At 41.5% G+C, this 22,339-nt stretch overlaps 1 protein-coding gene across 1 annotated transcript in view; it reads right to left on the bottom strand.

The window, feature by feature from the left end:
- Fat3 (FAT atypical cadherin 3) overlaps window positions 1-22,339 on the bottom strand; it is a 595,529-nt gene that overhangs the window by 35,134 nt on the left and 538,056 nt on the right. The window contains exons 15-20 of the mRNA XM_047518553.1: window positions 21,600-21,814; window positions 20,063-20,200; window positions 18,986-19,129; window positions 15,716-15,913; window positions 11,941-12,739; window positions 781-915 (exon numbers count right to left, since the gene is read on the bottom strand). Of these exons, the coding sequence (XP_047374509.1) occupies window positions 781-915; window positions 11,941-12,739; window positions 15,716-15,913; window positions 18,986-19,129; window positions 20,063-20,200; window positions 21,600-21,814 (1,629 nt within the window). The remainder of the gene's footprint in view (window positions 1-780; window positions 916-11,940; window positions 12,740-15,715; window positions 15,914-18,985; window positions 19,130-20,062; window positions 20,201-21,599; window positions 21,815-22,339) is intronic.

The following is a 22,339-nucleotide window of genomic DNA, read 5'->3' as shown; positions in this document are numbered from 1 at the left end:
ATTTCTAAAACCCAGTGCTTAGAAAAGTGCCATACACATGCTAGACATAATTATTTTTTATTTCCCTATAATTACTATTATGATCAAATAAATATTTCTTGGATTCCAAAATTGGTATTGGTATCCAAAATGAATAATACTCTTTTTAGAGGAAAGAAGTGGTAGATAATATGTGAATCAAAAGAAATATTGAAACTAAAGAAAAGAAAGAATCATTTGAATTAAAACCATCTAAATACTGATTTTTATCTTTCTCTTTAAGATGCAGAGGTAAGTACCTCTTCTCTCTGGAACATGAATTTGGTTGTACATTTCCAGGAAGAACTGGCTTATTTGGTGTTCTGTGTTGGGGTTACTCTATGGATGGTCAACAGGATCAGCTCAGTTCTACTTCCTGTTCATCTTTTTGTGGCTATGAATTTGTACAGCCTTTTGAACATCAAAAGCTGTGCTACAGATACTCAGACTCTGCCCAACCAATAGGCTTCTATTTTCCATAATTTTATATCCTTCACAGTCATGTGACATGACTGAGAATACATGTCATGGTCTCCCTTTTACATAAGGAGTTCAGTCTTTACAATTTTCTTTAGTATAGTCTGCTGCTGTGCTAAGTCCCAAGTAAATGTGAGATTGGCTGTTAACTATGTTCCATCCTGAAGGAAAATGCTTTATGAGCACAGAAATGTCTCCTGGAGAGGCCTGGGCATGTGATTTACTCCAGGGCAAGTGTTTCAGAAGTATGAAAATAGACCCTTGTCATTCCATGACCCTCTGCACCTGAGCACTCTCCAAGCTTCCCTGGTGGACACTGGCAAAGGAATGGTCTCCTGCTGGCTTCATAACCGACACACTGCATGTCGCCTGGACACGGCTTCTCCACACAAGGATCGTTGGACCCTGGGCACAGTCCTCCTGTGGCAAAGTGGGAACAGGCATGATCAGTACACAAAAGGATTCACCCAACATTTTAGGGAGCACGGGAATGGATCAAGAGCTGACTGCTACAAGTTCTGAGCCTAGTAATAAAGAGGTTATCCAGAAGCAGAGGCACCCAAACAGGCTTCACCTACGTCTGCCTAAAACTCACTGCCAGACTGAAGCAGGAAAAATGCAAAGCATAAAGAGAAACTGGGCACACCTGGAGGCTGAGGTGAAGTGATCACTTGAACCCAGGAGTTTGAGTCTAACCTGGGTAAGATAGTGAGATCCTGTCTCAAAAAAAAAAAAAAAAAAAAAAAATCAATTGGAGATGGAGGTTCTCCTCCTTTAGGACTAAAGTATGCTCATGCGCACTCAGACCGAGCTCAGCTGAAGAAAGATAACTATGCAAAGTTTCTGCTCATATGCATCTTGGCAGCCATTTGCATATGTCACTTGTGTTTAGATTTCTTCTACAGCCTGTCTCTGCCCTAAAAACTTGAGGATAGACCACAGAAGATGTTAGCTGTTGATTTCAGGGCAGTGGGGGCAAGATGTTTCTAAAGAAAATTATGCCTAATTCTCAATTGTGAAAGCACAACTCACAGTGTTCCCTAATCCCTTCTGCTACATGCTATTTTATTGATTAGCTGGAAGCATGCCCTACCAGCTATCAAAAATAGTAGTATTATCCTTGGCAAAGAAAGCCTTTCTTTCTACCTGTTCGATGTTCACAGCACAGTAAGATGAAAGGTTAATCCTTCAGAAGGGAAATCCTGGAGAGCAGATTAACTGATTAAAGCAGAATTCAGGACCCAAGCGAGTTAGGTCAGAACTGTGTTGAGGGTAGATAGGGGTTCACTGAGGGAAGAGTTCTTTTCAAAGGACCTAGATATTTCAAGTGTAATTAGGCCCCTTTCAACCTGGCAAGAGTGTAAATGGTAAAAGGACGATAGGAAAGGAGACTCAAATTAAAAATAACCTATGACTGAAATGGTTATTTCCTAAATGGGTTAGCCGTGGCCTAAAGGATTGTCCCTTCCCTGTGAACTGAGAATAGCCCTGAGATCAGGTAATCTGTCCCATGGAAGAGCTGGCCAGTCATCAGGCTCCTTTCCATAATGGCTCTCCTTGTCATTAAGCAGTGTTTCAGGATACAGTCATTTCTTAGAAGAAAGCATAAGTGTAATGCTAACTGCACACAAACATTTTAAAAACTATAATCCTCAAGAGGAGCGATATAAGTAGCACAAGCAAACTCAGAATTCATAAATCCTGTTTTCCACTGGTTTATAGTTTCATCATATAAGTCACTCTTGGCACTGATCCAGCTTATGAAGTCTAGAAGATGAAGGCATTTCTAACTGAAAATTGAGAATGATCTCTACAAATGGTTCTACAAGACCCAACTGCCCTGAAATACATCTTCTAATTTTCTTTACCCAAATCTTTATTCCTGTCATGTGCTGATTAATATTCAAGGAACATAAATAGCTGTTTAACCATCTCATGGCCCATTTCAAAATGTTTTGATAACCAGTATTTAACAATGTTTGGCATATTCATTCAATTAAAAAATTAAAATACTGATTCAATAAAATAGCTATTCAAGGCCAAGGAAGTGATAGGCCTGGGCATATAAAGATGGAAGGAAACGATGCCAACATGCAAACACAGAATACTATACGGTAAGACAATTGTTTTGATAGAGGTATATGGGTGCAATGGAAGCACCAGAGGAGAAGCATCTCCTGGGGCAACAGCAGGAGTCTTCACAAAGAAAGGGAAAGTCTTAACTTGGGTTTGAGTAACAGAAACCTGCCAGCCATGGTTGGTGGCTTTACGTTATGCATACCGGATGTTTGTTCACAGTATGTTCACTACTTTCCCTGCTGACTCTCTGTTGCCTCATTTGTGGGTTTTTTTTTTTTTTTTTTATCTCTGGCTGCCTGCAGCCTCCAGATTACTCCTAAATATTCACCAGGAGTTAGTATATGCTCAAAAATGCAAACTGAGCCCAATGTTAACCTCAGACACATGAAGGTGACAATGTATCCCAATCACACCAAAAAGCCATTAAATATATGTCACTGGGGCTGGGAATGTAGTTCAGTGGTAGAACACTTGCCTACCATGTGCTAGGCCCTTCAATTCTGAAGTCCCAGTACTAAGAAAATAAAAAATATAACTCCTAGATTGTCTCGCTGATAAGCGGATGAGGACATATAATGGGGGGTGGGAGGGGTTAGCATTAGGTTTAGGGTTAGGTTTAGGGTTAGGGATAAGGAGTGTGGTAAGAATGAAGGAAAGAAGGACTGTATAGAGGGAAAAGAGGGGTGGGAAGGGGGGGGAAGGGAAAAAATAGTGAATCAAACATCGTAGCCCTATGTAAACGTATGATTACACAAATGGTATGCCTTGACTCCATGAACAAATAGAGAAACAACATGTATCCCATTTGTATACAATAATAATAAAAATAAAAAAATAAAAAAAAATTGAAAACCTTTATAAACATTTTAAATAAGGTAAAAAAAATAAAAAATATAACTCCTAGATTGTCAGGATATTACCTTCAGATTATTAGTAGTTTATGATTATAAGTTGTTCATGTTCCATGAACATCTTTTTTCTTTCTATTATAAAGAAAGAAATATAGTCTAAGGATAACTTTTCTATAAGTTTCTATGTTTCTGAGATACAACTTTAGATATTACATTTATAGTCTATTCTGGTCTTATGAAATGACTGTTTTGTTAAGAAACATTACATTATCAAAAATCTAGTTCAAAAGGCTCTGTTTCAAAGAATTAAAAAAGGGCTAGATAACTTCAGACCTGTGATGGCAAAGTTATATATCCTTGTAGAAATTATGGTAATGTTTTAAAAAGAAAACAAACTAAAACTAAAACATCTGTGAGTGTATATACCACAACCTAAATACCATATTTTGGAGCAAATTGGGCATTTGGGAACGTCTATTTTTTATTCACATTTTGGCTTTTTTTCCCCCTATTTTCAAGAAATTTAATATTTCACTGGAAAAAAATCACACATATTTACAAATTTCTCAAAAACATTAAATGGCAAAAGATGCCAGAAAGGTTCAAATCATATTCGTTTGGGGAGTTTAAAAGACTTCCTATTCTTGAAAAATTAATAGAATTTCGATATTACATAATGCTTTTGGAGAGTATGTTTTTATTCCAGGCACTGTTCTAGGATCTTTAATTTTAATAACTTTATGAAGCAAGCAATATATTTCCTACATATAGGAACATGTGTCATGGAAAGTCAGAAAAAGTTATGTCACTATTGGGTTATCAAAAATTCAAATAAAATGGCAGCATTAAGTTTTAAAACTCATTTCTGATTATACTGTGGAGGATTGTTCAATGGTTTTTTCTTTTACCATCAGTCTGCCCTGATAATTAGTACAGGGCCTCTTACCTTATCCATATCTCCTATTTTGGTATAAAGCACAAAGCCACTTCAACCACCAACTGAATCTGAAACTCCCAGCTCCTTTTATTCTAATTTCCTTTTCCCCCTCTCTCCCTCCTTTCTTTCCTTCTCTCTCTCTCTCTCTCTCTCTCGATTGAACCCCCAGGGTACTTTAGAATGAGCTACATTCCCAACCCTTTTTCATTTATACTTTTTATTTTCACACACGGTCTCTCTAAGTTGCCAAGGGCTGACCTGGAACTTATGATCCTCCTGCCTCAGCCTCCTGGGTGGAGTTGCTGGGATTGCAGGTGTGTGCCACTGCATATAGTTTTTGTTCTAACTTTCTTGTGCCATATAATCACAGTCACTAATTAATGGATTACACTAGAGCAAATCTCCACTATGAAAAATGTAGCTGGAGGATACATTAAAAACAATAATATAAATATTGCAACAAGTGCATTCTAAAGTTAACAATATTAATGTGAATATTAGATTTATAATAACATAGTCATTCCAGCATTCCAGCAGCCATTGACTTTGATAGGTTCTTTTTCTTTCTTTTTGTTTTCATGGTTTCTTTAGCATCAAGGGGACAGTTTTTGGTAAGAAATGTGTCTCTTGATGCTTTAAAAATCCTCTGTGGCCTCCTTCCAAGTCCTAGCCTGGAACATGCTCAGCCATAAACATACCATCCAGCTGCTGCTGTCAGGATGCTCTGCTCCCTGGCTCACTCTGTGGATCAGGGAAGTATGAGGCAGATTAGAACCTGCGGGTCAAGTACATGCAGTACCCTCCTTAGCTGGAGACAGATGTGATCTTGTGCAGTCTATTCCCAGTAAATACTTACAAAGGTATTGAAAAACAGATTTCTCAAAACTAAATATTTTTCATAGAAAATGCTGCAGTACTTTCCTCTCTGCAAACTGTCTAAGAAATTAGGTCCGTTCTGAAATACAAATTATCAGAGGAACTTGACCTTTGGATGCCAAATCTGAAAAATATCATGTGTCTTAGTGTCTCAGATGAACCCAGGTTTGGGTCCTGGGGACGCTTTTGGTATAATAAGCCTCTTTCTAGTCAAAGCCCGAAGTTATCTAGCTACATAAAATCCAGTACACTTTAAGTTAGTGATAATGGGTTAACTTGTTTTTAGAAATCACATGTTGACGTATCCCCTTTTCAGGGAAATGTATATACCTATTATTGTTAAGAGTCTTAAAGACCCTCTCTCTGCTGGCAGAAAGTGCCTCATCAGCTCCTGAGTACCAGTTAAGAGAACAGTGTCAACTCCTTTTGGCTTCTGGGGAGAAGTTTATCTTATTAACTATCATTAGATAATCCAGGTTTAATGAACTTGTGCTGTGTGCAGTGACAGCTTGGGGAGTGGGGGCTCGCAGACCTGCATACTCTGCATCTCCAGGCATCCATCAATTTGGTGCCAGAGTGAGCAGGAAGGGAGGCTCCCACTTTATCAAACCAGCTGACACCATTTGTTGTATGCAAGGGCAGGACCAGACGTTTTTAATTTCTGTCACAACATAAAGCAGGTGGAATAAGCTCTGTTCCCATTTCTGGTCCCCTTGGGAAGGTGGGGTAGTGTGATCAGAAAGGGTACTGACTGCATTGGCAAGCTGCAGACCTGGATTTTGGCCCTGGATAGTAATGTGATTTATTCACTGTGAGGACTTGAATAATTTGCTTGACTTTTCTGGATCTTGATTTCTTTTAGAGAAAAATCAGGATAATGATTCTTCATAGCACTGTGAAAATTGGGCTAGGGTATGTGAAAGCAACTTTTAAATATTAAAAAATTGTTAAACAATGTCTCAAGATCGAGACACTAACTCAATTAACAACTTGGTGGGAACCTGAACTCAGGTGTGATCTTTTACATGCTGTCCCTTTTGGGCAAGATTCTTGATGCATAAGATGATAGATGATAGACAATACTGTGTGTATTCGAGGCATAAATAGGGCCTGGAGTTTTCTATTCAGCAATGCACAGGGTGCATGCAGCTGTGTGTCTGCACCGCCTTCTCCATCTCACCGGTGCAGGTGTTCACACCTGGTCCCTCCCTCCACCAGAGACCTGTACACACAGTGTGGCTGTTCTCCCAAAGAAGGTTTTCTGCCTTCTGTAGGTTTGCTCAGGTGGAAATTTAGGTCACTTTCTATGGCGTTGACAACAGATGATTAACTGGAGCAGGAACTTCAGTGCTTTGGAACATGCAAGCAGAAGGGTGGTCCTCTAGAGGTTTTGGAAGGGTCTCACTACCATATTTATGACTCTCCTCTCATCTCCTCAGCATTCCCAGAGACCCCAGAATTAAGTCTACACTGTCAGCAAATACATCAGTTTCTAGCTATGATTATTACGCTGCCACTTTGAGCTGACTTATCCTCTTGATTTATGTCGCTGCTTCATTACATTGAAGAATCCAATAACTAACGGTAAACATCCCACACCCTGAACCCACTTGCTTTGCCAAGATGCTATGTCCTGGCCAATGCCACATAAGTCAACGAGCTTCCTTTTTAATACATGGACTGCAAGAAGTTTTAAACATGTTCTCCCCAGGTTTCAGCTTTGAAGTGGTCTCTTGTGTGTGCCCAGAAGCAAAGACTCTCTCAGAATACTGTTTGCTTGATTCAGCCATCTTTTCTGTGTGATTTCACTAAAGGGTGAATGCAGCTTCATTTTAGACATACTCCCTGCAGGTCATTGTGCATGGATGGAATATATAAGGACTATTCACACTGAGAAGCAATGTCAAATCTCTCTGGCAACTTTGGTCTCATGTGTGCTGGAGATAAGGGATCTGTAGAGACAGATCTCTTATGAATGAAAAATAGAAACTTTCTACTTCATAGGGATCCTTTTTAAGATGCAGAGATAACACTTAGGATTATTCAAAACCACTGGGATCAGGTCCGTTGGTTCTGTCTTCAGATAATTAGCATTAACAAACCCTACCCTAGGAGTAAACTCAATCTCAAATTTTTTTCCTTTTCAAAAAAACTCATCAAACCTAGGTTTTAAGTGTCTTACTGTCTCATAGATGCCATCATTATATAATTTTATTGAGCTTAAAGAATATTAGCATGATCACCTGTAAATAGCTCCATTTACCTATCAATTGAATTTCTATGCCAGGGACATAGCAAAAAGGATGTCTGTAGTGGGTAGGAGACTAGACTAAGTATCTTCCAAGTTCCTTCCAAATATTCACAGAGGTAGTAAAATATAATGGCTAAGAAATGCTTTGAGTAAAATGATCAGGTAGGAATCCTGGTCCAGCCATTTATTAGCTCTGTGACCTTGAGCAAGTTAATTGACCTTGCCAAGTCTTGGATTCCTTAATTTTTGAAGTTAATGACACCTAACCTATTGGGTTACAGCAAAGGTTCGATGTAATTATGTACGTGTGAAACATAGCATGAACCTGGTCATGGCTCAACACGTATGAGTTGTCATGTGTGTCCTTGCATTGACCTATGCATTGAATTGCACGGTGTTTCTCACATCACACTTTCCCTGTCATGCTCCTCAGCATGGAACACTTCATCCTGGGCACCTGCCTCATTCTAGGCATCCTTTCAGGCCTCACTCAGGTAGTATCGCCTCCAGGTCTGCAGTACTGCTCTCAGTACCCTGGGCACCCTATGACAGCACCTGTTCCTGCTGTTTGAAGGTGTGGCCACTGTCTCACTCATCTGTCTGGCAAGGACCTCACCCATGGTAATGCTTCATAATGCCTCATTGATTTCACTTGGAACTCTAGGTTCCATTTCTGAATAAAAATGGCAACTAAGGCATCTGGTTCTGCTATCAATCTCATGAACACATTGGCTTTAAACTCTGATGGACTCATCGGGAGTCCATTCTCTCATTTTTGATATATTTCTAAATCAGACTTTTGAAAAATCAATGGAAACTTTAAATAATGGGCTATCAGTACAGCTTATGTTTGTTCTGGTGCCCACTCCTCTGTCTTCCCTCATTGGGACTCCAGGGCATATTTCAGTCTCTATTTGTTTAAGCTGGTGTCAGACAACTTAAGTTCCTGAAGTTCACCAGGAGCCATCTTCTGACACATATCTCTTGAAGTTCTGTTCAAATGTGATACTTCGTGGTAGCTAGAATTTAATGAGCGCATTTGGCATTAAAATTCAAATCTGTTTTCATTTTGTTAACACAAGTCAGCATTTTGGTTCAAGATGCTAACGATGATAATTGAACCCAAAAATCCGCATGAGAAAAAGATGGGAGGAAGTTGGGGGGAGGGTAGAACACTGAGGCCACATCTGTATCCACATTTCTATACAGCCCAGAATGGATAGGTACCTCTATTTATCATGCTAATTATTCTAGGAGTGCTGGGAAAGTCCATTTAATAAATTTGTGAACCTCCAATGATAAACAGATAAATAGTCAATACAAGTTGTGTGTGTGTGTGTGTGTGTGTGTGTGTGTTGAGGGGGAGAGGCTCTGTTGAATTAAATGAAATCTCCTATCCACCTGTCTAATAACTGAGAAGAAGCCTAAAAATGACTAATGTTTACCTTAACAATTCTCCACTGTATTTTTATTTAGGAAGAAACTTTAGAAGAGGTGTGAGGGTGATTACTATTACAACCAAGAGCTTGCCCCCTGAACGTGGAGGAAATTCTTTCCTCTTTACCTCGCTGTGAGATCTCTCCAATTTTTGGTGATCACTGGCATTTGAATGGCACAGATAGTATGTGTAGACTCTGAGACTGCTGCAGCCTAAACCTATTGTTCATATCTGAGTGTGGGGCTCAGCATTTCTCTAAAGCCCTCTCTCTGCATCCTGGAGGCTGAGAACCTCTCTCTGCCTTACTGGAATTCTATTATGAGGTTGACTATTAGTCTGCTAAGAAAATGGGCCTATTTGGGTACTCTCACTGAGTAGGTAGCATTGAGGTTATGATTCACACACAAAAAATAGTAAAGTCCTTGTTCTTAAGAGCACACAATATGGGAGGGGTTAGTGTTAGGGTTAGAGTGAGGGTTAGGGAGGGGGGCAAGAATGGAGGAAGGAAGGACTGTATAGAGGGAAAAGAGGGGTGGGAGGAGTGGGGGGGGAGGAAAAAATAACGGAATGAATCAAACAACATTACCCTATGTAAATTTATGATTACACAAATGGTATGCCTTTACGCCATGTACAAACAGAGAAACAACATGTATCCCATTTGTTCACAATAAAAAAAAAAAAAAAAGAGCACACAATAAAATAGGGACCAAAGGGACCCTATGCTGAGTCAGCAGGCCACTCTCACCAGGAGTACAGCCCTGGGCAAAGCATATAACTACCACATTTATAAAATGGAGATTATTGTACATCCCCTGCTGAAGATGGGTCTGGTCCAGATGACCTTTTTAGCTCCTTTTATTGCTAAAATCTAGGATTTTATTTAAGTTTAATTATAAGAGTGACTAGAAGGTCAGAAGAAGCTGAGAGCTTGGATTGATTATGTGCAGAGTTCTTGTTGAAGAAACACTCACTTTTCAAACTTAGAGGCCTCCTTCTGGATTCTCTAGGAACTGAATTACAAAACCTTCTGGCATTCTGGATTTAATGGGAATAGAAAGGTTTGTGGGGGTGAGAGAATAGGAGTCCAAGGCAGGGACATCACCTTGAAACCTATTGCATTTAAAACATTAGCACCTCATACAAAATGGACAGCAAGTCCTTCCACCCCCAACAAAAATGATCCTACAAAATCCCTTCTTTAAAGAAATTCTGCAAGGCCTGCCATCCCTCCCCTCTGCGCCTTCTAGATGAACTCACACTTATCCTGGAAGACCCAGCACTTACGTGGTCTCTATGCATAAATATCACAGAAGCCACAGGAGGACCTTGTGCTTTCTGCTCCACAGTACTTATTATGGCAGTATTATAGCAAGTAGGATCTTGCAGACTGGCCACACCATAGCCAGCTCAAGGGCAGGGTACACTATCTTTTTCATGTTGAATCTTCAGTGCCTGGGACATTGCAACCTCCATAGATTTTTGCTCTGAGTTCTCAGAATTAATTAGCTGGTATAGTTTCTCCTTCAGAGTCTGCCCTGTCCTGTCCAAATCCCCTTTTGAACCCTGCTGTGAATCATTGCGTGTAGGCCCTAACGGAGCTTTGGTGTAGAAATCAGTTTGCTTGCAAAGGGAATTTCAGTAAGATCTGCACAGTGGCATTCATAAATTCTGCATGGTGGTGGTGACATCTGCCAGAAAGGCATTTTACCTAACATGGGCTCTTCAAGTTACTTTGCAGCTAGTTTACATATTTCACAGGTCTGGTCATCACTGCATCTACCTGATAAAAATGCAAACAATTTACTGGGTACCACTGAGTGAATGCTTGGCACCTTTCTGTGTTGATTGGAGACCGCCAAAATATCTCTTTGAGGGAGCTGTGATCCCTAAGTCCTCCCTCCGATAAGCTTATTCTCCAAAATGAAACCCAAAACTTTCTGCAAGGGAAGAGGCCAGGGGTACTCTCTCTCCCCAATTACCTACAGGGATGTTTTACAAATGGCCTTTCTTCTGGCCACAGGTCCTGTGGATCAAGTTCACACTGGATAGAAAAACTCTGGGTGCAATTTTCTTAGAAGAGAACAGTGAATTTATGGCTCCACACATCGGGGAGAGGAAAAAAGAGCAATCTTTCTCACTGACCACTAAGGGCATGTGACTGTGCAGCTATGGCCTTTGACCAGTAAAGGTCAAGGTTCAATGACTGTAGTTACATCAACAAACACGAACCATTCTGTCCTTGTGGCTCTGAGGGCTGAATCAATCTTCTAACTGTGTTCCTGGACATCTGGCCCCTGTTTCTCACTGAAGTAAATCGAACTGCCTTTACCCTCTGCCACAGTTTCCAAACTTGTTTCCCTGTCCCTAGCCTGGCCCGATCTCATCCATTCCCCTCTGCTGCCCTTTGTGATGACAGATCTGATCCTGTCACTTCTTCACTTTTAATCAGCCAATGGTTCTCACCGCCTTGGAATAATTTAGAAATTCTTCATCCTGGCAAATGGTCCTCTCATGATCACTGGGCCTGCTTTCCAATCTCATTTGTCATTACTGCTGCCTCCTTCTAGCCAGAGGAAAGCTCTTTCCATCTCCTCCATGTAGGTTCTTCTTTTGCCCTTAAGCCTTCCTCATACAAGCAGCCCCTTGCCTAGAATATTCTCCCTCCCCTGTCTAATTCCTACTTGACCTTTATCTCGGCCTATAGGACACTCTCTTTAGGAAAATTCCTCTCTCACTGCACCCTGCCCCAGGAGTTGTATAGCTATCTAACAAAACGTATCACCTGGGCTTGCCTGTCTGTGCTGCTCAAAAGCTAAACCTCCAAGGGAATGGGGACTGATGTCTTATTTCTCTTGTAGTCCCAGAATCTTTCATGGTTATTTGGCACATAACAGGTGGTTACTTAATATTCAGTTGAATGAGTGATTGAGTGCATGACTTCCAGGAATGGTAACCCAGTCAACTCCTAAAATCTCAAGAGGTGGGAGGGAACTCTCTATACTGCACTCACCATTACAGGTGCAACGCACATTCCTGTAGAAACGTGGACACACGAAGCTGATGCGAGCTGTGCTGTAGGTCATGAGTGCATGGGAATCCAGTGACAAGCCTTGCTCACAGTGCTGCTCCTGACAGTCCAGGCCCGAGCAATTCTTTTCCAGGATGGCTGAGATGCGCATGACATTCTCCAGGTGTCGCCTGGCATTGGACAGCTTCTGGATCAGGTAGGCAGGCTTATAGAACTCACTGCTGTGCATCTCCACTGCAAACAGCATGTCCAGCTGGCTGGTGCCTGCCACAGGCTGGATGCTGATGATGCGCAGGCTATCCTGCTTCTGGGTGAGGACTGCGTTCCGCAGGGTACGCCGGAACCCATGCATGTGCAGCCCCACAAAGTCCTCGGGGGACACATTCTCAAAGCGGATGGTGACAGTGTTCTGCAGCATCTCATGCACCAACTGCTCCACATGCACGACCACATCGATGGGCACCTGGAAGCGCCCATCGCTCACAGACACATTCAGGACATACTTGCCACTGTCCAGGCCTCCGAGGGCAATAATTTTTCCATCATGACTATTCACTTTGAACAAGCTTTTCTGCTCTGACTTCAGGGCAAATGTGAGCACATCATACATATCTTGATCCGTGGCGTGGATCTTCCCAATGACACCCCCTGGAAAGTCATCCTCCATGGTGACAATGAAAATTTCCAAAGGGATGGCCGTGGGCTTGTGGATACTTTCCTCAATGACCCGCACACGGATATAGGAGTGAGAAACTTGCTGTGGCTTTCCTGAGTCCTTTGCCTAGGGCCACCAAGAGGCAGAAAGACAAGGAATTAAGAAAGAAATCATAGTAATGAAAAAAAAAAAAAAAAAGAACCTCAGAAGATGTACCTTTAACTGAGTTTGCTTTTATCTCCATCCCCTTTCACAACTGTGTAAAATGCTGAGGATGTGCATTTAAGTAAGAGGAATGATTTATCACCTTCAATCCCCATATGTGCACTCTGTTATGGACAATAAAATGTGTCAATACAACAATGCTGGTGGGGGTGAACGGGGAAGGAGGATGGGGGTGCTGAGACCTAGCATGCCCACACTAGCTGGCCTTATTTTCATTCTGGACAGAAAACAAGGGAAAAAATTCATAAAATGGTATTCCCAGTTGAAAAAGGAATCTTTGTTCTCTGTTGGATTCTTTCCTTTGGATTGGACCAGATGCACTTTTCTGCAACATTTAGGAAACAACATTATTTAAGTAGGAATTATATCATAGTGAAGCTTAGAATAAAATATAGCATACTACAGGGCTAAACAGGTAGCCCAAATTAAAAAACAAAACAAAACAAAACAAAAACCCTGTCTCTTTCTCTCTCTTGATGTAAACATTGCTGCAACAGTCACTCTGACAGTAGATCTTTACTGAACTCCTGCCACACGAAATGTGGAGGTAGTCAGTGGTATAACACTTCAGAAGGAGGGAAAAGTCCCAGGGGCTTGGTCCAAAGGGCAGGTATCTGGGATGGTGGGACCAAAGGCTAAGTGAGATCAGGGGAGATGTGTCATTTCATGTGAAAGCAGTGTAGGAGCAAGTGTTTACAGGATATCACATGGACCAGAATTTGAATCTCAGCTCTGTCACTCACTCCATATCTGTCTTTGAGTAAGTTACTCAACTTCTCTGAACCTCAATTTTGGTCTCTTTAATCTGAGTAAAACAGAAGCATGTACCCCACAGGGTTCTTGTCTGCTGGAGACTGAAAAAGAGTGATTGTAAATTACGTAGCAGGCCTAACCCATGGAAATATTTAGTGTGTGATATCCACATGACTATTGCTAATTTTATTACTAATGCCACCCACATTCTATATTTGATTGGCTATGCGAACCAGAGATGCTGACTTGGAGACTCACTATAGGAAGAGATAAGTTTGGTAAATTAGGTGAACTTGAAGTCAAACTGTAGAGAACTTTAAAATTTCAGTGACAAGTTTGAACTCCAAACCAAAGGTTGGTTGCCCACTCCAATGTCAGAAGCCAGAAAGGTGGCAGAAAGGCATGAAGCTGCTAGGGGTAAGGTGACAGAGTAATGGGCCTGTGGTTAGAGAAGGACTGGAGGGTGATATTGGCCTAAAGACCCTGAAATTCAAAATCTGAAATTTGGGACTAGAATTCAGCCTGCAGGGCCCAAGTTTTCAAGCTCTACAGTGCTTGAGTTTTAGCTTAGAGCTGTAGTTTCAGTTTAGGGCAGGAGTCAGCAAATATTTTCTGTAAAGGGCTAGATAATGAATACTTTAGGCTTTGTGGGTCATATGGTCTCTATCACAATCCCTTAATTCTGTCCTTACAGCCTGGAAGCAGCCACAAAGCATATGAAAATGAATGGGTGAGGCTATATTCCAATAAAACTTTATTTATAAAAATGAGACTGAGGGCAGGATTTGGCCAAGGGGTTATAGTTTGTTCATCCCCCACTTAGGAAAATAACATAATCAAACTGGAATGATTGACCTGGGAGGGATGGGTTAGAAGAGAATGAGCAGAGGAATTACCCAAAAGTCTCCTATATAAGAGTATGTGTATGGGGCAATTGAGAATAAGGCAGTAAAGGGATCATCACTGATGCACACAGGGACCTTATAAAGGAAGAAAGCGCCAGACCTGGTGGTAGTCTGCTTCAAGGGACTAGGAGGGGAGGGCCTGCTACGGGGATTCCAAAGCCTGAGATATGACACCTGCTTTCTAACAACTAGACAGAATATAAGACACTGGAAATCTTTCCTGGCCCTTGAAATCCTATACTGTGATATGTATTGTTGAAAGAGTGGTGGCAACTGAAGAGTTCATGGGTATTCTCAGAGCTGGCAGTTATTATTTTGGATGGGTTCAAGGAGTAGAACAAGCTATAATTTATCCAAAAAGATAACATGTACAATTCAGTGTGTGTGTGTGTGTGTGTGTGTGTGTGTGTGTGGTGCTAGGAATGGAACTTAGGGCCCCATGCATACTACCACGGAGCTACATCTTCAGCCCTTAACATCTTACTTAAAACTACACAAGTATGAAGAATTATACTAGTTTTATCATTGCCACTATTCATAATTAGTGTGGGTTGCTCTCTGTGGGATCCTGTGGGTTGAAAAGTCACTCAGCTTCACTGATGGGATCCAAATCTGAGTATTGGTACAGTTCACATGTGAGAATCCTGTGTTCTCTCTTGTTTTTTGCTCCCCTTTATGCCCTTTGCATACCCACAACTTTTGCCTTTCTATCCCACTTCATTTCACACAAACCAATGACCTGGAGGACTTAAGATACTGGAAGGCTAGTACCCGTTGAATCCTTGGTCCCCTCCTGCCACACCAGGGACAGGCCATGCTATAGCTAAATTCCACTAAGACAGCAACTGGTAGCTTCCTCCAGTACGGTAATGTGGCAAATAATGCTCAGTAAAAAGTCACAAGCTTTAACCAATGAGTTTCTTTGGGGGCCAATTATAGCCCCAAGATTCTTAAAATGCCAACTTAGGTGAAGTGACTGTCTGCCAGGCTCAACCTACAGAAATGTCCTTCCTGAACAGGGCAGCTTCCCTTCCTTCCTGTTCAATTTCACACACACAGGCCACTTTTATTGGTGTGAAATTGAATTTGAGATTAAAAGGGGAACATTGCTTCACAGTAATAAAGTATGTTGTCTTGGAGAGAGAAAAGCCAACCAACAGGCAGTGAAACAAGCACAGAGAGAAAGACAACCTGTTGAGGACAGAGAACGTAGCCATACCTGGACACAGAGCACATATTCTGGAGATTCTGTGTGCTGGAAGACCACTGCTGACCGAAGGATCCCATGAGGGTCCAACACAAACTCTTCTTCTTCATTTCCCGACAAAATAGAGAAAGTAAAGGGAGGCCCATTGTGAAAGGAGTCCCTGTCTGTTACCACCAGCTGCAAGATGCTGGTGCCTACTGGCTTATTTTCCTGCAAAAGAGTGAAAGAAAGAAGGAAGATAAAAATTATACCTCTCTTCACATTTTAAAAATCCCTCATCACTGGTGGCGAGTGCAAAGTTAGGAAATTGGGCTTTAGTGGGAGGGATTCCCTGAGACATTCTCTTCCTTTCTGGAAACATGCTGGTGTTTATAAGCATCCTGTTTCCCATCTGTGGCTGCCTTGAAAGATGATGCTCTGTAGGTGAGAATGCAAGGTCCTTGTGTTGAACCAGCTTGTAGGTTCCCAGGATGGTGTGGAGTACACCTTGTCCTTCACTGGCTTGAGATGCCCAGCATTTATCAGGAAAGCTCTGGGAATAAATGGCTCTCTCCAGCCATTGTGACAACACTGGATCCTCTCAGACCAGGAGAAACCTCTCCCTGTTGGGCTGGGAAGGCTTTTCCTCATGCTCACAACATGAGTATGCTGAGGTCCAACACTGTGACATGTGGCACAACACTGGATATTTTGGGGGGACATGCCGGCATTTTCTTAGTCCACGTGCAAAGGCATAGGCCAGGTGGAAGATGAAACTTTTGCAGCCCGCCCTAGAACACAGTTTTGCCATGTTTCTCTACGGGAGGAAAGGGGGATGGAATAGTCCTCAACTTGAAAATGAAGAGAAAAGGAATCCTTGCATCGTCAGAATTGTTGGAAACCCTGATGTTATTTTGCAAATGTTATTTGGCAGAATCCCTCTGCCTTTTCCCCAAAAGTAGGAAACAAAGATTCATTGCAGTTCATTCTTGAGTCAAAGGTTATCTTCTCTTTGAAATGCTGAACTAAATCCTCTACAGTGCAGGCACTAATTTCCTGGCCCCTCTCTGTTTAGACTTCAGTGCTACCATGATCTGGGCCTGAAGTCAGCTTTGTTCGCTCCCACTTCCTGATGGCATCGACTCAAGGATTAAATGGGTTTGGGCTGCAGAGATGGAGACAGTGATACGCTGCAGTGTGGAGGGCAGGCCCACTCAAGATTTGTATGCCGAATTAGCCTTATGAAAACCATATGTTGGAATAAAGAAATCATTCTGGCTTGGGGAAAGGAAGGCCTGTTTTTTGAAGGAGGAAGGGAATAGAACCTCGAAGGACTCTTGCTCCTTTTCTCAAATGCCCACTTGCTCATCACAGCCTCCCTCTGGAAACCATCACAGAAAAACCACGGTCCAGGGATGATTTACTATTCTACATGAACAACATACTCAGCACCACACAAAGCAGGAGATTTATCGATTTGTTTGCTCACTCTATGAAGGCCATTTCCTCTACAGACTACAAGGAGAGAATGAGAGAGAACGTGTGCCCTTGGGGTCACCACCTGAGAAAGAAAGGTGCACCAAGACACAGACAGGCCTGACCCTGCAGAGGGGACCCGATCAGCACTCCCAGACTGACTTGCCATCTGCATTTGAAAACAATCTGTCAGCCATGGATATGTGTCATAAAATGAATTATGAGTAGGCAAAACCTATTTTGTTGTCGGGGGAGCATGCAGAGACTGTGAGAGGAAAGAGTTTCATCGTGGGTAATGGTCACAGAGATGAGCAATCTGAGGAAGAAAAAGAGGAAAGTGTAGGCCTGGTGAAGCTCTGTGGAAGTAGGAGAGTGATCAGCATGTGCAGTTGGTGAGAAAAACAATGGAGAAGAGGAAACACAACTTCCTCCCCAAAGCAAAGGATTTCACTGACTAAGGGGCTGGGACCAGCACATAGCTGCTTGCTCTATGACTGCCTAGCAGCCTGATTCCTGGACAGCTCAGTAGCATGCGGGCTGAGGAAGCCAGCTGTGGATGGCCAGACTCAGAGTCTTTGATGTCATCCCAAAGGGCTCCCTTAAGATCTGGCCACTCTCACCTTACTTTCTACCCACAAAGCCCTGGGAATACTTGGGGGCAATTCTGAGACCAAACTGGATAAGGTAAGAGATGATTCTCCAGCTCAATTTCTGTTTCCTCCAAATCATTCACACTGACAGTATTTCTGGGTTGATCCTGCTTAGGTTGGGTCTCCAGCTTCTAGAAATATGGGGAAATAAAGGAAGCTCAGTTCCTGGAACTGTGGTCATGAAATATCTTCTGAATAAAAAATAAATGGGAAGAAGATTCATTCTCTCTGGGAGCAGATTATCAGCAGTAAGTTACTTTATCCTGTAGTCTAATATTAAGAAGCAGGTGAATTTAAAGTGCTAAACAAATTGCTCATGAAGGATTAATTTTAATGAGTAGCAGCTCTACCCTGATACCAATCTCCCTTTGAATGAGATGGATCTTGTCATCTCCCTTCCCTGTCAGAGCAGCACAAAATTGCTTAAAGATAGCCTATCCTTACAGAGTTTTTTTTTGTTTTTCCCCTTAAAAGACAGACCCAAATTCAAATCCTGACTCTATCACTTACCAGCTGCATGATCTTTGGTGAACAACTTAACCTCACAGATCTTTAGCTCCTTCAACTACCAGATGGAGGTCAATCCACCGTCCTACTATATAGTTTGCTGTGGGAATATAGAGTGTACATAAAACATGTGATACAGGAAAGAACCCTTCCTGGATAGCTCTTATCAACATTTATTCATCAGCTGTGGTAGAAGAATCAGGCCCATGATAGAAGGTAGAAGAATACCTGCCTATGAAGGGACAAGTTGATACTAAGAAATAATAAGAAACCCGAATGAATGCCATGGTCTGAATGTTTATGTTTTCCCAAAGTCATATGTTAATATGAAATTCCCAATGCAATTGTATTAAGAGGTAGAACCTTTGATAGAGATTAGCATCCTTATAAAAGAGATCTTGAGGAAGCTTGTTTGCTTTATCTGCCATGTGAGGACACCACTAGAAGTCTCTATTATGAAGCAGAGACAAGGCCCTCACCAGACGCATACTCTGATGAAGGCTTGATCTTGGACTTCCCAGTCTCCAGAATGGCGGGCATTACATTTCTGTTGTTTATAAATTACCTAATCTAAGGTAAGCTTGAACTCACTAAGACAGGGAGTGCAACACAGTATAGGAAGGATGCTGAATGCATACAGATGAGTGCTTGGCAGGCAAGATTTGCTTACCTGAATCACAGCAGTATAGTTGGCAGGTGTAAACACTGGGCTGTTGTCATTCACATCAGAAATATCAATGTTGACAGTTGCAGTTGATGACATTGCAGGAACACCACTGTCTATTGCTTGGACAAGTAATGAGTATCCAGACACCTGCCAAGGCACAAAGAGGTGACAGTAGGGAACAGTAGCTTTCCTTCCTTCTGGGCACTCAGAGGGACTGCAGGTTCCCACCCTGCTTTGTTAAAGATCAGCTACATTTCTGGGGTTCTCTAGCCCAGGTTTTTCAACATCTAACATTTGCAGCTGAATAGCATTCTCTGCTGCTGGGGACACTGTAGGATACTTGCAGGCATCCCTGGCCTTTACCCACCAGGAGCCAATATCACCCTCTGGCCAATTTATCAATCAAAAATGTCTTCAAACATTGTTCAGTGTCCCTGGGGGACAAAACCACTCCCCATTATCACCATGGCTCTGGGTCCTTGTTTATCACAACAGTTGTCACCAAAGACCTGTCTTTCTTATTAGTTTTAGTATTTCTGGGGTTATAGAAATATAACACCCAGTGGATTCTATCTGCTTTGTAGCATCACTACTATGACACTTATTTCTTTATTTAATTTCTCTTCAAAGACACATGTTTTGGTCAAGAAAGACAAGGTTTAGAAACTCAGTATAACCTTGGACAGAGGAATTTTCTATGTCATTCTTTCTGGTCTAGGTTCCTTCAGGGGATCTTTTTGTATCTGCTCACTTAGGACCAAAGTTACTAAAGAAACCAGTGTCACAGAATCCTAATAGTGAAGGTACTTTTCTGCCCCTCACTCTAGGAAGGACTGAAATTTAAGCCATCCAGAAAGACATTTGAGTTTTCTTTAAAACTTCCATATATAAACAATTGCCAGCTGCTATTATTGGCAGAAAGTCTAAACCAAAGGCTTCATACTCCATTTTAAACCACTGCTATTTATTCTCAATATTTAGAATAGAGAACTTTGCTATTTCTAGTTATGGAGCCTGTGCCTCTGATTTCGTTGGAGGTATAGGTGTGGATGGGAAAGGAGTTGGCCTTAAGTGGCTTACCCGTTCTCGATCCAGTTTCTTCTTAACCTTTACAAGTCCCAAGACAGGATCCACTGCAAATTCATTGTCCCGATCTCCACTCACAATGGAAAAATGAATCTGTGCATTGGGCTGGCTGTCTACGTCTTCTGCTATTAACTTCATGGAAACCAAGAAAAACATAGAAAAGATATAACACATGAGATACAGAAAGGGTTTATTCTTAGAGTCCCAGAATTGACAGTATTCCTAGGAACCAATGCCAGTGGTAAGCCCCAGTGGAAGAGATGATGGTTGATTGAAGGAAGACAATACTACTAGTGGAGCCCCATCTCATCTCTTTGCTAATTTACATCTGCCTACAACCTGATGCTTGTCTGCTTGATTTTCTTGAGGCCTGAGACAGTGAGAGCCCAAAGTCAACTGATGGGGATGCTTTCATGATTCCTTCCCAATTCTGCAAATATTGGTTTCTGTTACAGAGTCAGACATTCTCTAATCTAAACCTTTGCATTTCCATGTAAGGAGGTGCAAGAAAATTCCCCTTTATCACATTTGTCAATGTGCTGCCCACTGTCTACTACTCTGTATTGGTCGTGTTCAGATTTATATGAACTGAAAGAGTCTGATACTATCCAGGAACAAGAGAGGGCTTGGAAAGTCCACCTTTAACATATCCAGTAGAAGGCTGCAGCAACTGGCATCCTGATGCCAGGGCAATCACAGGAGAGATGGTTGGATAGAAGACTTGTCCCACCCAGGATCCAGTAAGGGTGGTAAGGAAGGGACTTGTTTTCCAAATGTAATTTGTGGCCTAAGAGAACCTGAGTTCTCTGAACACACAGCTTGTTCTAAGTGTTATCACAAAAAAATTCCTTCTCTAAAGGGCTCCTCCAAGAGTGGCTGATCAATCTTAAATTTATTCCCATTTGTCACTGCCCTACTCTGTGATTGTGTGGGGGGAGAGGGATTTTAGTCTATCTTTAGCCACATAATAATTTTTACTATAAACTAGCAAATTATAATGTACATAGTTGTGAGTTACAAAGTGATGTATGATTTATGGATATTATATGGAATAACTAATTCAAGCTAATTAACAATCCATCACCTCAAACACCACTTTTTTTGTGGAGAGAACATTTGAAATTTATTCTCAGTGATTTTGAAATGTACAATATATCCTTATGAACTATATTTATCACACTTTGCAGAAATAAAGTAATCTTCAAGCTATCTAATAAGTTATCATCCAAGTTCATATACTAGTAGGAACCATCATTAAAAATTCTTTCCATGGTCTGTTTTGGTTTCCTAGGAAATAGACACTTCTGGGAGAAAAGTCACTTTACAGCTTTGATACAAATTAATCTATCTGATCCATTCTATCTGATCAAATTGGAGATAATACCATTGAAAGGCTTGTGTCTGACTAGCACTCTTGGGGATACAAAGACACGGAAAAGGGAAAGTGAAGAAAATCCAACGTAGACTTTGTAACTTCTTCACTATAATAAGGAACATTCGTCTCAGATATCTAGGCATCCCTAGCACTTACCAAAATGACAGAGTCTCCCACCAAGGCATCTTCACTGATGACAGCACTATAGACATCTTGACTGAACTTGGGAGGGTTGTCATTCACATCTGTGAGGTTAATGCTTACAGTGGCTGCGGCACTGAGAGCTGGGGTGCCTCCATCTTTAGCTTCTACCACCAGGTAAAATCTTCTGCATAATTCATAGTCCAGGATTTCTGAGACAGAAATACCCCCTTTGAAGAAAAATGGGGAGCTTTAGATTTGATTAGGGAAAAACATTGGTCAGCCATTCTATAATCATGGTAATATTTACAACATCATCTCCAGCCAAGAATTTTAGATATTCAGGAATTTATTTAATGCCTCCCTGAAAGCATTCCAAAAGTCTGATTAATGCTTTCAGTAAAGCACAGCTATCCATCAAACACAACAATAAAGAAATGAAAAATCTTTGCTTGCTTCTATAACATTTTCTGAACGTCTTTCAAGCAGCATGAAAATCTCTGCTCATGCAACTAGGGAATAGGGGCAAGGGCAAGCATCCCTGATAAATGTCTCTCAGTTCCTCAGGTGGACCCAGGAATACCCAGAATGAGTTGAGATGTGTAGTTGTGATCATATGACCCTGCTCCTCATCAGCAAGTAAATACTTGCAGACTTAGCTGAAATTGAATTAACCACAAAAGTGTTTTGTCAAGTTATGATGTGCTTATCTAACACTATTTTGGCACAAAGAGGGCAAAGATCTCAGAAATTTC

Source organism: Sciurus carolinensis, chromosome 11 (assembly GCF_902686445.1).
Source record: "Sciurus carolinensis chromosome 11, mSciCar1.2, whole genome shotgun sequence".
Classification (NCBI taxonomy): Eukaryota; Metazoa; Chordata; class Mammalia; order Rodentia; family Sciuridae; genus Sciurus; species Sciurus carolinensis.
The sequence above is the reverse complement of the archived record's forward strand: the minus strand, read 5'-3'. Positions and strand labels throughout refer to the sequence as shown.